The 15,685-nt window shown below is 40.5% G+C and overlaps 1 protein-coding gene across 1 annotated transcript in view; it reads left to right on the top strand.

Annotated features, from left to right (window-relative positions):
- The first annotated feature begins 6,239 nt into the window (after positions 1 to 6,239).
- LOC132561670 (short transient receptor potential channel 7-like) overlaps positions 6,240 to 15,685 on the top strand; it is a 65,682-nt gene continuing 56,236 nt past the window's right edge. Inside the window, 1 exon segment of the mRNA XM_060226373.1 lies at positions 6,240 to 6,659. Within this exon segment, the coding sequence (XP_060082356.1) occupies positions 6,240 to 6,659 (420 nt within the window).

Below are 15,685 nucleotides of genomic sequence, written 5' to 3'. Positions count from 1 at the left end.
ATACTGAGTGTGACTGTGTACTGGGTTAGGTGTGACTGAATAGGGTTAGGTGTGACTATGTACTGGGTTAAGTGTGACTGTGTACTGGGTTAGGTGTGACTGTGTATAGGGTTAGGTGTGACTGTGTATCGGGTTAGTTGTGACTGTGTACTGGGTTAGGTGTGACTGTGTACTGGGTTAGGTGTGACTGTATACTGGGTTAGGTGTGACTGTGTACTGAGTTAGGTGTGACTGTGTGCTGGGTTAGATGTAAATGTATACTGAGTGTGACTGTGTACTGAGTTAGGTGTGACTTTGTACTATATTATGAGTGACTGTGTGCTGAGTTATGTGTGACTGTGTACTGAGTTAGGTGTGACCGTGTACTGAGTTAGGTGTGACTGTGTTCTGGTTTAGGCGTGACTGTATTGTGACTGTGTACTGGGTAAGATGTGACTGTATACTGTGTGTGACTGTGTACTGAGTTAAGTATGACCGTGTACTGGGTTAGTTGTGACTATGTACTGAGTTAAGTGTGACTGTATACTGTGTTAGGTATGACTGTGTACTGGGTTAGGTGTGCCTGGGTTAGGTGTGACTGTGTACTGAGTGTGACTGTGTACTGGGTTAGGTGTGACTGTGTACTCGTTTAGATGTGACTGTGTACTGAGTTAGGTGTGACTGTGTACTGAGTTAGGTGTGACTGTATACTGGGTTAGATGTGACTGTGTACTGAGTTATGTGTGACTGTGTACTGAGTTAGATGTGACCGTGTACTGGGTTAGATGTGACTGTATACTGAGTGTGACTGTATACTGAGTTAGGTGTGACTGTGTACTGAGTTAGATGTGACTGTGTACTAAGTTAGGTGTGACTGTGTACTGAGTTAGGTGTGACCGTGTACTGAGTTAGATGTGACCGTGTACTGGGTTAGGTGTGACCGTGTACTGAGTTAGATGTGACTGTATACTGAGTGTGACTGTATACTGAGTTAGGTGTGACTGTGTACTGAGTTAGGTGTGACTGTATACTGGGTTAGATGTGACTGTGTACTGAGTTAGGTGTGACTGTGTACTGAGTTAGGTGTGACTGTATACTGAGTTAGGTGTGACTGTATACTGAGTTAGATGTAACTGTATACTGAGTGTGACTGTGTGCTGGGTTAGATGTAACTGTATACTGAATGTGACTGTGTACTGGGTTAGGTGTGCCTGGGTTAGGTGTAACTGTGTACTGGGTTAGGTGTGACTGTATACTGGGTTAGGTGTGACTGTATACTGGGTTAGGTGTGACTGTGTACTGAGTTAGGTGTGACTGTATACTGGGTTAGATGTGACTGTGTACTGAGTTAGGTGTGACTGTGTACTGAGTTAGGTGTGACTGTATACTGGGTTAGATGTGACTGTGTACTGAGTTAGGTGTGACTGTGTACTGAGTTAGATGTGACCGTGTACTGGGTTAGATGTGACTGTATACTGAGTGTGACTGTATACTGAGTTAGGTGTGACTGTGTACTGAGTTAGGTGTGACTGTGTACTGAGTTAGGTGTGACCGTGTACTGAGTTAGATGTGACCGTGTACTGGGTTAGGTATGACCGTGTACTGAGTTAGATGTGACTGTATACTGGGTGTGACTGTACAGGGTTAGGTGTGACTGTGTACTGGGTTAGGTGTGACTGCGTATAGGGTTAGGTGTGACTGTGTACAGGGTTAGGTGTGACTGTGTACTGGGTTAGGTGTGACTGAATAGGGTTAGGTGTGACTATGTACTGGGTTAAGTGTGACTGTGTACTGGGTTAGGTGTGACTGCGTATAGGGTTAGGTGTGACTGTGTACAGGGTTAGGTGTGACTGTGTACTGGGTTAGGTGTGACTGTAGGGTTAGGTGTGACTATGTACTGGGTTAAGTGTGACTGTGTACTGGGTTAGGTGTGACTGTGTATAGGGTTAGGTGTGACTGTGTACTGGGTTAGGTGTGACTGTGTACTGGGTTAGGTGTGACTGTATACTGGGTTAGGTGTGACTGTGTACTGAGTGTGACTGTGTGCTGGGTTAGATGTAACTGTGTATAGGGTTAGGTGTGACTGTGTATAGGGTTAGGTGTGACTGTGTACTGGGTTAGGTGTGACTGTGTACTGGGTTAGGTGTGACTGTATACTGGGTTAGGTGTGACTGTGTACTGAGTTAGGTGTGACTGTGTGCTGGGTTAGATGTAAATGTATACTGAGTGTGACTGTGTACTGGGTTAGGTGTGACTGAATAGGGTTAGGTGTGACTATGTACTGGGTTAAGTGTGACTGTGTACTGGGTTAGGTGTGACTGTGTATAGGGTTAGGTGTGACTGTGTATCGGGTTAGTTGTGACTGTGTACTGGGTTAGGTGTGACTGTGTACTGGGTTAGGTGTGACTGTATACTGGGTTAGGTGTGACTGTGTACTGAGTTAGGTGTGACTGTGTGCTGGGTTAGATGTAAATGTATACTGAGTGTGACTGTGTACTGAGTTAGGTGTGACTTTGTACTATATTATGAGTGACTGTGTGCTGAGTTATGTGTGACTGTGTACTGAGTTAGGTGTGACCGTGTACTGAGTTAGGTGTGACTGTGTTCTGGTTTAGGCGTGACTGTATTGTGACTGTGTACTGGGTAAGATGTGACTGTATACTGTGTGTGACTGTGTACTGAGTTAAGTATGACCGTGTACTGGGTTAGTTGTGACTATGTACTGAGTTAAGTGTGACTGTATACTGTGTTAGGTATGACTGTGTACTGGGTTAGGTGTGCCTGGGTTAGGTGTGACTGTGTACTGAGTGTGACTGTGTACTGGGTTAGGTGTGACTGTGTACTCGTTTAGATGTGACTGTGTACTGAGTTAGGTGTGACTGTGTACTGAGTTAGGTGTGACTGTATACTGGGTTAGATGTGACTGTGTACTGAGTTATGTGTGACTGTGTACTGAGTTAGATGTGACCGTGTACTGGGTTAGATGTGACTGTATACTGAGTGTGACTGTATACTGAGTTAGGTGTGACTGTGTACTGAGTTAGATGTGACTGTGTACTAAGTTAGGTGTGACTGTGTACTGAGTTAGGTGTGACCGTGTACTGAGTTAGATGTGACCGTGTACTGGGTTAGGTGTGACCGTGTACTGAGTTAGATGTGACTGTATACTGAGTGTGACTGTATACTGAGTTAGGTGTGACTGTGTACTGAGTTAGGTGTGACTGTATACTGGGTTAGATGTGACTGTGTACTGAGTTAGGTGTGACTGTGTACTGAGTTAGGTGTGACTGTATACTGAGTTAGGTGTGACTGTATACTGAGTTAGATGTAACTGTATACTGAGTGTGACTGTGTGCTGGGTTAGATGTAACTGTATACTGAATGTGACTGTGTACTGGGTTAGGTGTGCCTGGGTTAGGTGTAACTGTGTACTGGGTTAGGTGTGACTGTATACTGGGTTAGGTGTGACTGTATACTGGGTTAGGTGTGACTGTGTACTGAGTTAGGTGTGACTGTATACTGGGTTAGATGTGACTGTGTACTGAGTTAGGTGTGACTGTGTACTGAGTTAGGTGTGACTGTATACTGGGTTAGATGTGACTGTGTACTGAGTTAGGTGTGACTGTGTACTGAGTTAGATGTGACCGTGTACTGGGTTAGATGTGACTGTATACTGAGTGTGACTGTATACTGAGTTAGGTGTGACTGTGTACTGAGTTAGATGTGAATGTGTACTGAGTTAGGTGTGACTGTGTACTGAGTTAGGTGTGACCGTGTACTGAGTTAGATGTGACCGTGTACTGGGTTAGGTATGACCGTGTACTGAGTTAGATGTGACTGTATACTGAGTGTGACTGTATACTGAGTTAGGTGTGACTGTGTACTGAGTTAGATGTGACTGTGTACTGAGTTAGGTGTGACTGTATACTGGGTTAGATGTGACTGTGTACTGAGTTAGGTGTGACTGTGTACTGAGTTAGATGTGACTGTATACTGAGTGTGACTGTATACTGAGTTAGATGTGACTGTATACTGAGTGTGACTGTATACTGAGTTAGGTGTGACTGTATACTGAGTTAGATGTGGCTGTGTACTGAGTTAGATGTGACTGTATACTGAGTGTGACTGTATACTGAGTTAGGTGTGACTGTATACTGAGTTAGATGTGACTGTATACTGAGTGTGACTGTATACTGAGTTAGATGTGACTGTATACTGAGTGTGACTGTATACTGAGTTAGGTGTGACTGTATACTGAGTTAGATGTGACTGTATACTGAGTGTGACTGTATACTGAGTTAGGTGTGACTGTGTACTGAGTTAGATGTGAATGTGTACTGAGTTAGGTGTGACTGTGTACTGAGTTAGGTGTGACCGTGTACTGAGTTAGATGTGACCGTGTACTGGGTTAGGTATGACCGTGTACTGAGTTAGATGTGACTGTATACTGAGTGTGACTGTATACTGAGTTAGGTGTGACTGTGTACTGAGTTAGATGTGACTGTGTACTGAGTTAGGTGTGACTGTATACTGGGTTAGATGTGACTGTGTACTGAGTTAGGTGTGACTGTGTACTGAGTTAGATGTGACTGTATACTGAGTGTGACTGTATACTGAGTTAGATGTGACTGTATACTGAGTGTGACTGTATACTGAGTTAGGTGTGACTGTGTACTGAGTTAGATGTGGCTGTGTACTGAGTTAGGTGTGACTGTGTACTGAGTTAGGTGTGACCGTGTACTGAGTTAGATGTGACCGTGTACTGGGTTAGGTGTGAGTGTATACTGAGTTAGGTGTGACTGTATACTGGGTGTTAGGAATGATGTTACGTCTATCTTATTCCCCTTATCTTCACCTGTAATTTAGTGATAGACCAAAACCTGTGTGATAGATATTACGGTTTGCGAGCATTGATTGGCTTGACAATAGCTGATAATGAGACACGCCTTCTCCAACTGTAGCTCTTCGCGTTATACAGTTATACACAGGTAGGAGGAAAATATCATCTTAGGTTCATCCATTATTCATCGTAGAATTACCATGGGGACAGATTGATATTTAATAAAATACGTTCTATCGTGCATTCCGCCATTTAAAAGCAATTAAACAAAATCCTTTTTACTTGTCAAAAGTACAGCTCCCAATCCAATTCCATTTCCCACTCGGTCAGGCCATTGCAGGTATTGCATTTTCATACGTTTTGCCATCAATTCCCTCTATATACTCGGTCGTCAATCCGCTCGTGAATGGAACAGACGGCTCCTCACACAGGTACAGCTCATCAACTCAGCAACGCCCATCTGTACAGGAAGGTGATAAAAATGAGATTCGCTTCAAATTCACTTCCTCTGTCGCCAGAACTAGACTCGGCAGTCCAGTGACCGCGATCACAATCTGACCAATCACATGGATCGTACCGAAGTGATACGGACGTGGGACTGATTGCAAGTTCGGAACTGTCCACCATGACGTGAGTACCGTGACGGATGACAGACAAGCATGGCCAGACTTGTACATCCGGTATCGGAGTATACAACCCCAGCATTCGAATACGAAAGGTCAGTGTTATCTCACAGCTCACAAGGATGGTCAGTGTTATCTCACAGCTCACAAGGGTGGTCAGTGTTATCTCACAGCTCACAAGGGTGGTCAGTGTTATCTCACAGCTCACAAGGGTGGTCAGTGTTATCTCACAGCTCACACGGGTGGTCAGTGTTATCTCACAGCTCATAACGGTGGTCAGTGTTATCTCACAGCTCATAACGGTGGTCAGTGTAATCTCACAGCTCATAACGGTGGTCAGAGTTATCTCACAGCTCACAAGGGTGGTCAGTGTTATCTCACAGCTCACAAGGGTGGTCAGTGTTATCTCAGAGCTCACAAGAGTGGTCAGTGTTATCTCACAGCTCACAAGGGTGGTCAGTGTTATCTCACAGCTCATAACGGTGGTCAGTGTTGTCTCACAGCTCACAACGGTGGTCAGTGTTATCTCACAGCTCATAACGGTGGTCAGTGTTATCTCACAACTCATAACGGTTGGTCAGTGTTGTCTTACACATCACAACGGTGGTCAGTGTTGTCTCACAGCTCACAACGGTGGTCAGTGTTGTCTCACAGCTCACAAGGGTGGTCAGTGTTATCTCGCAGCTCACAAGGGTGGTCAGTGTTGTCTCACAGCTCACAAGGGTGGTCAGTGTTGTATGACTACTCACAAGGGTGGTCAGTGTTATTTCAAACCTCACAAGGGTGGTCAGTGTTGTATGACTACTCACAAGGGTGGTCAGTGTTATCTCAAACCTCACAAGGGTGGTCAGTGTTGTCTGACTGCTCACAAGGGTGGTCAGTGTTGTCTCACAGCTCACAAGGGTGGTCAGTGTTATCTCAAACCTCACAAGGGTAGTCAGTGTTGTATGACTACTCACAAGGGTGGTCAGTGTTATCTCAAACCTCACAAGGGTGGTCAGTGTTGTCTGACTGCTCACAAGGGTGGTCAGTGTTGTCTCACAGCTCACAAGGGTGGTCAGTGCTGTCTCACAGCTCACAAGGGTGGTCAGTGTTATCTCAAAGCTCACAAGAGTGGTCAGTGTTGTCTGACTGCTCACAAGGGTGGTCAGTGTTGTCTGACAGTTCACAAGGGTGGTCAGTGTTGTCTGACAGCTCACAAGGGTGGTCAGTGTTTGGTTGGTTATATGCTTGGGGTCAAATAAATGACACTACCTGTGGTGACTGGGGACGACATAGTGGTCAGTGTAGTAACATCACAGCTTTAGCTACACTGAACTGTGTAGGGTGATGTCGGACAGGTTAACGTTACTAAGATGGTTCAAGTCCTTGTGTGATTGTCAATGTGGTACCCGCGAATCTCCATTTTTCAGGGAATATGGGTGTTCTTTGTAGGAAGATACATCAACCTAGTTTGTAAATAGTTCTAATGTAGGTAGTCACTTACATGTACTTCGTAGACATACAATTGGACTAGGCTGATTGCCGGTGGCCAGGTAAGGTTGTTAGGTAAAACATCTGTTTAGAGGTCGGAGGTCACTGGTTCGAGTCAAAGGTTTATGTCAAGTTAATACAAAAGAGCTGTTGATGCCCCATAGGTATACCAATCTTTGATAACATTTCGTCGATGTGGTCATTTCTATCACTATATATAGTAGTCAGTGATTTAACCTTTCTACTGATAAGATGTAACACTATTGTTTGTAGTCAATGTTGTACTAAAGGTCAGAGGTGAACACCTATTTCTATTCGACAGCAATGTATCATGAATTCGGACCGAAAACGGCGTGACATTTTTTGGTTGATACCTCGACATCTTTGTCTCTATTTCGGTAACATCTTCCATGACCAGACAGTGGAATGTTTTCTTGATTTGTGATTGATGAAATTGCCGTTCATTAATACTGGCTTTAAAACATCCTTTCTAGTGGTCAGTTATCAAACTGTCGTAGCCGGATTGTCAGTAGATTGTCAGTGGTGTATGTTCTAACCGGATTCTCAGTGACATGTATGGCCTAACCGGATTGTCAGTGATGTATGCCCTAACCAGATTGTCAGTGGTGTAAGGTCTAACCGGATTGTCAGTGATGTATGCCCTAACCGGATTGTCAGTGATGTATGACCTAACCAGATTGTCAGTGATGTATGACCTAACCGGATTGTCAGTGGTGTAAGGTCTAACCGGATTGTCAGTGATGTATGGTCTAACCGGATTGTCAGTGATGTATGGTCCAACCGGATTGTCAGTGGTGTAAGGTCTAACCGGATTGTCAGTGATTTATGGCCTAACCGGATTGTCAGTGATGTGTGGTCTAACCGGATTGTCAGTGGTGTGTCCTAACCGGATTATCAGTGGTGTATGTCCTAACCGGATTGTTATTGGTGTATAGCCTAACCAGATTGTCAGTGATGTATGGCCTAACCGGATTGTCAGTGGTGTGTCCTAACCGGATTGTTAGTGGTGTGTCCTAACCGGATTGTTAGTGATTGATGGTCTAACCGGATTGTCAGTGATGTGTGACTATGATTCTAAGTGTTTGTTTCATGTCTTTATGCCTGTTGTCAAAGACATGACACTTGTATTAGAATGTGATACACTTTTTCTGTTGATGGTGTTTAGCGATACCTAATGATTTTGTGATAGGACAATATCCCTTTATTCAGTGGTGTAGCCGTTTACCGTATGGTCAAGGACATGACACCATCTCTTTACTCAGTGGTGTGGCCGTTTACCGTATGGTCTAGGACATGACACCATCCCTTTACTCAGTGGCGTGGCCGTTTACCGTATGGTCTAGGACATGACACCATCCCTTTACTCAGTGGCGTGGCCGTTTACCGTATGGTCTAGGACATGACACCATCCCTTTACTCAGTGGCGAGGCCGTTTACCGTATGGTCTAGGACATGACACCATCCCTTTACTCAGTGGCGAGGCCGTTTACCGTATGGTCTAGGACATGACACCATCCCTTTACTCAGTGGCGTGGCCGTTTACCGTATGGTCTAGGACATGACACCATCCCTTTACTCAGTGGCGTGGCCGTTTACCGTATGGTCAAGGACATGACACCATCCCTTTACTCAGTGGCGTGGCCGTTTACCGTATAGTCTAGGACATGACACCATCCCTTTACTCAGTGGCGTGGCCGTTTACCGTATGGTCTAGGACATGACACCATCCCTTTACTCAGTGGCGTGGCCGTTTACCGGATGGTCTGTAGCGTGAACAATTCCCTTTTTTCAGTGCTTGGTCCCTATTGGTGATATGGTTTTCACCTCGCTTAACTTGATTCATTTAAAATTTCGTTCCCGAAGAATAACAAATATTTCAACAAATAGATAAGAAACTACAACTGACTTTAAATTAAATGTGAAGTATGTTGCTCGTAAATTGAAATAAAAATAAATAAGCAGTAATTTGGCGATACTTATCTGCTGTATATCAAATTGCGAGTGATTTTCTTCTCAAAGTTAACTCAATATCAAGTAGTGCAGCTGGTTTTGAAATAGCAACACAGTAACAGCGATGTCTTATAGGTTTTAGGGGCCCTCGTGGTACGCTTTATACCACTAGGGCATGTGGATGGGTTAATGAAGTCCTCTTTCTATTAAAAACAGGTTCAATATTCGTCAAGAAATGAAAAGATACAAATTAATAAAACAATAATTTAACTCAAAACAAGACAATATTTCAATAAGTAATGTTTTGTCGATTTGAAACATCGCTTAGGCAGTGGTAAGAAGGAGTATGGTCTGGTTAGCATTCATCGATCTCACATAATTACATATGAGATAAAATAACGCACTATCGTCACTCAATTGTATCTGAAGGAATATCCTGGAAACATCATAGCTGATTCATAAAATCCGGAATCGACCAGTATAACTAGAGCTGTCAACCTGTCCTGTGGTGGGATCGCTATTGGACCAAACTTTATGTCCCTTTTAATGTTATTACTGTTTTATCTTACGAGGTATGATTAGTCTATCATTTGGAGAGGAAATTCTCATAGAAAGATTACCATACACATACATAGGGTCGGCTAACATACAGAGAAAGATTACCATACACATACATAGGGTCGGCTAACATACAGAGAAAGATTACCATACACATAAATAGGGTCAGCTAACATACAGAGAAAGATTACCATACACATACATAGGGTCGGCTAACATACAGAGAAAGATTACCATACACATCCATAGGGTCGGCTAACATACAGAGAAAGATTACCATACACATCCATAGGGTCGGCTAACATACAGAGAAAGATTACCATACACATCCATAGGGTCGGCTAACATACAGAGAAAGATTACCATACACATCCATAGGGTCGGCTAACATACAGAGAAAGATTACCATACACATCCATAGGGTCGGCTAACATACAGAGAAAGATTACCATACACATACATAGGGTCGGCTAACATACAGAGAAACATACACAAGATTTAAAATAATGTATAGTCATAGTTGGGATGTTATCCTAGACAGTACTGATAGAGTTCTAGTTTAATGTTATTCTAGTCAGTACTGATAGAATTCTAGTTTAATGTTATTCTAGTCAGTACTGATAGAATAGTTCTAGTTTAATGTTATTCTAGTCAGTACTGATAGAATTCTAGTTTAATGTTATTCTAGTCAGTACTGATATAATAGTTCGAGTTTAATGTTATTCTAGTCAGTACTGATAGAATTCTAGTTTAATGTTATTCTAGTCAGTACTGATAGAATTCTAGTTTAATGTTATTCTAGTCAGTACTGATAATAGTTTAATGTTATTCTAGTCAGTACTGATAGAATAGTTCTAGTTTAATGTTATTCTAGTCAGTACTGATAGAATAGTTCTAGTTTAATGTTATTCTAGTCAGTACTGATAGAATTCTAGTTTAATGTTATTCTAGTCAGTACTGATAGAATTCTAGTTTAATGTTATTCTAGTCAGCACTGATAGAATTCTAGTTTAATGTTATTCTAGTCAGTACTGATAGAATAGTTGTAGTTTAGAATAGTTGTAGTTTAATGTTATTCTAGTCAGTACTGATAGAATTCTAGTTTAATGTTATTCTAGTCAGTACTGATAGAATAGTTCTAGTTTAATGTTATTCTAGTCAGTACTGATAGAATTCTAGTTTAATGTTATTCTAGTCAGTACTGATAGAATTCTAGTTTAATGTTAGTTTAATGTTATTCTAGTCAGTACTGATAGTTCTAGTTTAATGTTATTCTAGTCAGTACTGATAGAATTTTAATGTTATTCTAGTTTAATGTTATTCTAGTCAGTACTGATAGAATAGTTGTAGTTTAATGTTATTCTAGTCAGTACTGATAGAATTCTTTAGTTTAATGTTATTCTAGTCAGTACTGATAGAATTCTAGTTTAATGTTATTCTAGTCAGTACTGATAGAATTTTAATGTTATTCTATCAGTTATTCTAGTCAGTACTGATAGAATTCTAGTTTAATGTTATTCTAGTCAGTACTGATAGAATTCTAGTTTAATGTTATTCTAGTCAGTACTGATAGAATTCTAGTTTAATGTTATTCTAGTCAGTACTGATAGAATTCTAGTTTAATGTTATTCTAGTTTAATGTTATTCTAGTTTAATGTTATTCTGATAGAATAGTTCTAGTTTAATGTTATTCTAGTCAGTACTGATTATTCTAGTCAGTACTGATAGAATAGTTCTAGTTTAATGTTATTCTAGTCAGTACTGATAGAATTCTAGTTTAATGTTATTCTAGTCAGTACTGATAGAATTCTAGTTTAATGTTATTCTAGTCAGTACTGATAGAATAGTTCTAGTTTAATGTTATTCTAGTCAGTACTGATAGAATTCTAGTTTAATGTTATTCTAGTCAGTAATGATAGAATTCTAGTTTAATGTTATTCTAGTCAGTACTGATAGAATTCTAGTTTAATGTTATTCTAGTCAGTAGCTGATAGAATTCTGATAGAATTCTAGTTTAATGTTATTCTAGTCAGTACTGATAGAATTCTAGTTTAATGTTATTCTAGTCAGTACTGATAGTATAGTTGTAGTTTAATGTTATTCTAGTCAGTACTGATAGAATAGTTGTAGTTTAATGTTATTCTAGTCAGTACTGATAGAATTCTAGTTTAATGTTATTCTAGTCAGTACTGATAGAATTCTAGTTTAATGTTATTCTAGTCAGTACTGATAGAATAGTTCTAGTTTAATGTTATTCTAGTCAGTACTGATAGAATAGTTCTAGTTTAATGTTATTCTAGTCAGTACTGATAGAATTCTAGTTTAATGTTATTCTAGTCAGTACTGATAGAATAGTTCTAGTTTAATGTTATTCTAGTCAGTACTGATAGAATAGTTGTAGTTTAATGTTATTCTAGTCAGCACTGATAGAATTCTAGTTTAATGTTATTCTAGTCAGTACTGATAGAATTCTAGTTTAATGTTATTCTAGTCAGTACTGATAGAATTCTAGTTTAATGTTATTCTAGTCAGTACTGATAGAATAGTTCTAGTTTAATGTTATTCTAGTCAGTACTGATAGAATTCTAGTTTAATGTTATTCTAGTCAGTACTGATAGAATTCTAGTATAATGTTATTCTAGTCAGTACTGATATAATGTTATTCTAGTCAGTACTGATAGAATAGTTCGAGTTTAATGTTATTCTAGTCAGTACTGATAGAATAGTTCTAGTTTAATGTTATTCTAGTCAGTACTTATAAAAGTGAATGTTTGATTCTGTTGATGACATATAAATTAGATTCTCTTGAAAGAATCATATTGAAAATTATCATAATGATACATGGTATAGATATGACTTAAACAACAGGAAGTGGTTTTTTTCTATGATACATGGGTGGTAACGTGATAAACTGAATTTGTAAACTGCAATAATATTACATATTAATTCTAAACTGTGAAATATAGTAAGAAACAGATTATCTGGACGGGATCATAGAAGTTAAATGTTCCTACAGGTGTAATGTTTTCCCGTCAACTTTAAACACAGTCTGTTTTTCTTCTCTTGTCCAGAGAGTAGAGTCATCAATTTAAATAGTTTTGGCAACTTATACAACGAAACACGGATCATGATGAATCATTTTGAGTGTCAAATAAGACGAGGGACAATGACAAAAATATCACGCTTCAACTATTTTCTAGGCAAAGCCCTAACCAAGCACGTGTATTGGCCATTGTTTAGGCAATCCGTGGCATTACGATTCACGGTACGACCGCTGATACACTTCCGCTATTAGTTTCGGACGATTGGCGAGATGGTTTTGTGCCAACGTCTGTGCAGTATTCTGTAATGACTTTGATGGCGAGAACATACTTACCAGGTCAAGTAATCGTGGGCGAGAAAGCTCTTGTCGTATTACCAGACTGCCTTGTAACGAACCCTCACCAGTAACTATCTTTGTCGTGACGCTTTTGCATCCTAAAATGGGGAGATTATGACGTGATGAGGAGTTCATGGCAGATTTCGTTATCAAATTAGGAGCAATGATCTAGACCTGTTTGATAAATCGTTTTGTAAGGTCACCTAAGTGTAGCCCCGTGAACTTTTTTACATGTCTGATGAATTCAATAACATTTTGCGGAGAAGTCCCATGGATGATGACAATGATAACGATAGATTGTATATTTATGATTCCATTCCAACCCCCTCCCCGGGGCCTTGAAAGGTGGGGCCACAAGGGGGAAATCTGCATACATTTAAAAAGTCATTTTTGCCAAATCGGGAAACTGTAGTTTCAAAAACTCTCGTTCCATGATGAAAAATTCCTTTGTAGCTGTCAAAATTAAAATTAAAAAAAGCCTCGGGATTCCTCGTTGTCCTTTTGGAGAAGGGTCATTTTCTTTCTTTTTTCTATCACACACACACACACACACACACACACACACACACACATATATATATATATATATAGATAGGACGGAAGGGAGAGAAAGGGAAGAATCTGTTTATATCAAAAACAATCCATAGATGGAAAGAACTGAAGGCATTTTATAAAACTTACGAATTCCCTTAAACTTGGATCTGTGTAAATGACTTCTGCTATTGACTGGTTGATTAACCCAGCGAACAAACAGATAAAACCTGGGTCTCCCGTTACTCTATAGAGGAAGTAAATATATCTATTGTTTGCATAGGCAAATAATTTGGGTATAGTTTGATTATTTTCAGTAAAAGATTATTCTAACAACAAACGTATTGTTATCAAATAGCTGTTCGATGGTATGTCAGGCGCTGAACCAGCCTACCTCCCATCTCTCCTTACTGTTTCAGTTTGCCGGTGATTTTTCTATATATTGACATTACATGTGCCCAATATCTGTTATGTTAACATTTTAATTCCCATGACTGATCACGACACCAGAAACAACCATCATCATATTAGGATTCAGATGATTAAGAACTATGTGTTACCTTACTTCTCTCTAACTCGAGGTTTTGGTAAGCATCGTTCTGCCCATCCCGAACACAGACATCTGGTCGTGGATCTATGAACATTGTGACCTTCCCGGACAGAAATCTTGTCATTGGTCATATAATTTAAGACTTTCCTAGACACAGAAAGCTGGTCACTGATCATTTAACGGTATGACCTGCTAGAGCGGAAATCTGATCATTTAACGGTATGACCTACTCAAACGGAAATCTGATCATTTAACGGTATGACCTACTCAAACGGAAATCTGATCATTTAACGGTATGACCTACTCGGGCGGAAATCTTATCATTGAGTGTTATAACCTTCTCGAGCGGAAATCTGATCATTTAACGGTATGACCTTCTCGAGCGGAAATCTTATCATTTAACGGTATGACCTTCTCGAGCGGAAATCTTATCATTTAACGGTATGACCTTCTCGAGCAGAAATCTTATCATTTAACGGTATGACCTTCTCGAGCGGAAATCTTATCATTTAACGGTATGACCTTCTCGAGCGGAAATCTGATCATTTAACGGTATGACCTTCTCGAGCGGAAATCTTATCATTTAACGGTATGACCTTCTCGAGCGGAAATCTTATCATTGAGTGTTATAACCTACTCGAGCGGAAATCTTATCATTGAGTGTTATAACCTACTCGAGCGGAAATCTGATAATTTAACGGTATGACCTACTCGAGCGGAAATCTGATCATTTAACGGTATGACGTTCTCGAGCGGAAATCTTATCATTGAGTGTTATAACCTTCTCGAGCGGAAATCTTATCATTTAACGGTATGACCTTCTCGAGCGGAAATCTGATCGTTTAACGGTATGACCTTCTCGAGCGGAAATCTGATCATTTAACGGTATGACCTTCTCGAGCGGAAATCTGATCATTTAACGGTATGACCTTCTCGAGCGGAAATCTGATCATTTAACGGTATGACCTTCTCGAGCGGAAATCTGATCATTTAACGGTAACGGTATGACCTTCTCGAGCGGAAATCTGATCATTTAACGGTATGACCTTCTCGAGCGGAAATCTGATCATTTAACGGTATGACCTTCTCGAGCGGAAATCTTATCATTGAGTGTTATAACCTTCTCGAGCGGAAATCTTATCATTGAGTGTTATAACCTTCTCGAGCGGAAATCTGATCATTTAACGGTATGACCTTCTCGAGCGGAAATCTGATCATTTAACGGTATGACCTTCTCGAGCGGAAATCTTATCATTGAGTGTTATAACCTTCTCGATCTTATTTAACGGTATGACCTTCTCGAGCGGAAATCTGAGGTATGACCTTCTCGAGCGGAAATCTGATCATTTAACGGTATGACCTTCTCGAGCGGAAATCTGATCGTTTAACGGTATGACCTACTCGAGCGGAAATCTGATCATTTAACGGTATGACCTTCTCGAGCGGAAATCTGATCATTTAACGGTATGACCTTCTCGAGCGGAAATCTGATCATTTAACGGTATGACCTTCTCGAGCGGAAATCTGATCATTTAACGGTATGACCTTCTCGAGCGGAAATCTGATCATTTAACGGTATGACCTTCTCGAGCGGAAATCTGATCATTTAACGGTATGACCTTCTCGAGCGGAAATCTTATCATTGAGTGTTATAACCTTCTCGAGCGGAAATCTGATCATTTAACGGTATGACCTTCTCGAGCGGAAATCTGATCATTTAACGGTATGACCTTCTCGAGCGGAAATCTGATCATTTAACGGTATGACCTTCTCGAGCGGAA

Source organism: Ylistrum balloti, unplaced genomic scaffold (assembly GCF_031769215.1).
Source record: "Ylistrum balloti isolate Yb309-2 unplaced genomic scaffold, AGI_CSIRO_Ybal_v1 Utg371262, whole genome shotgun sequence".
NCBI classification, from domain to species: domain Eukaryota; kingdom Metazoa; phylum Mollusca; class Bivalvia; order Pectinida; family Pectinidae; genus Ylistrum; species Ylistrum balloti.
Note: the sequence above shows the minus strand (reverse complement) of the source record. Positions and strands in the feature narration are given on the sequence as shown.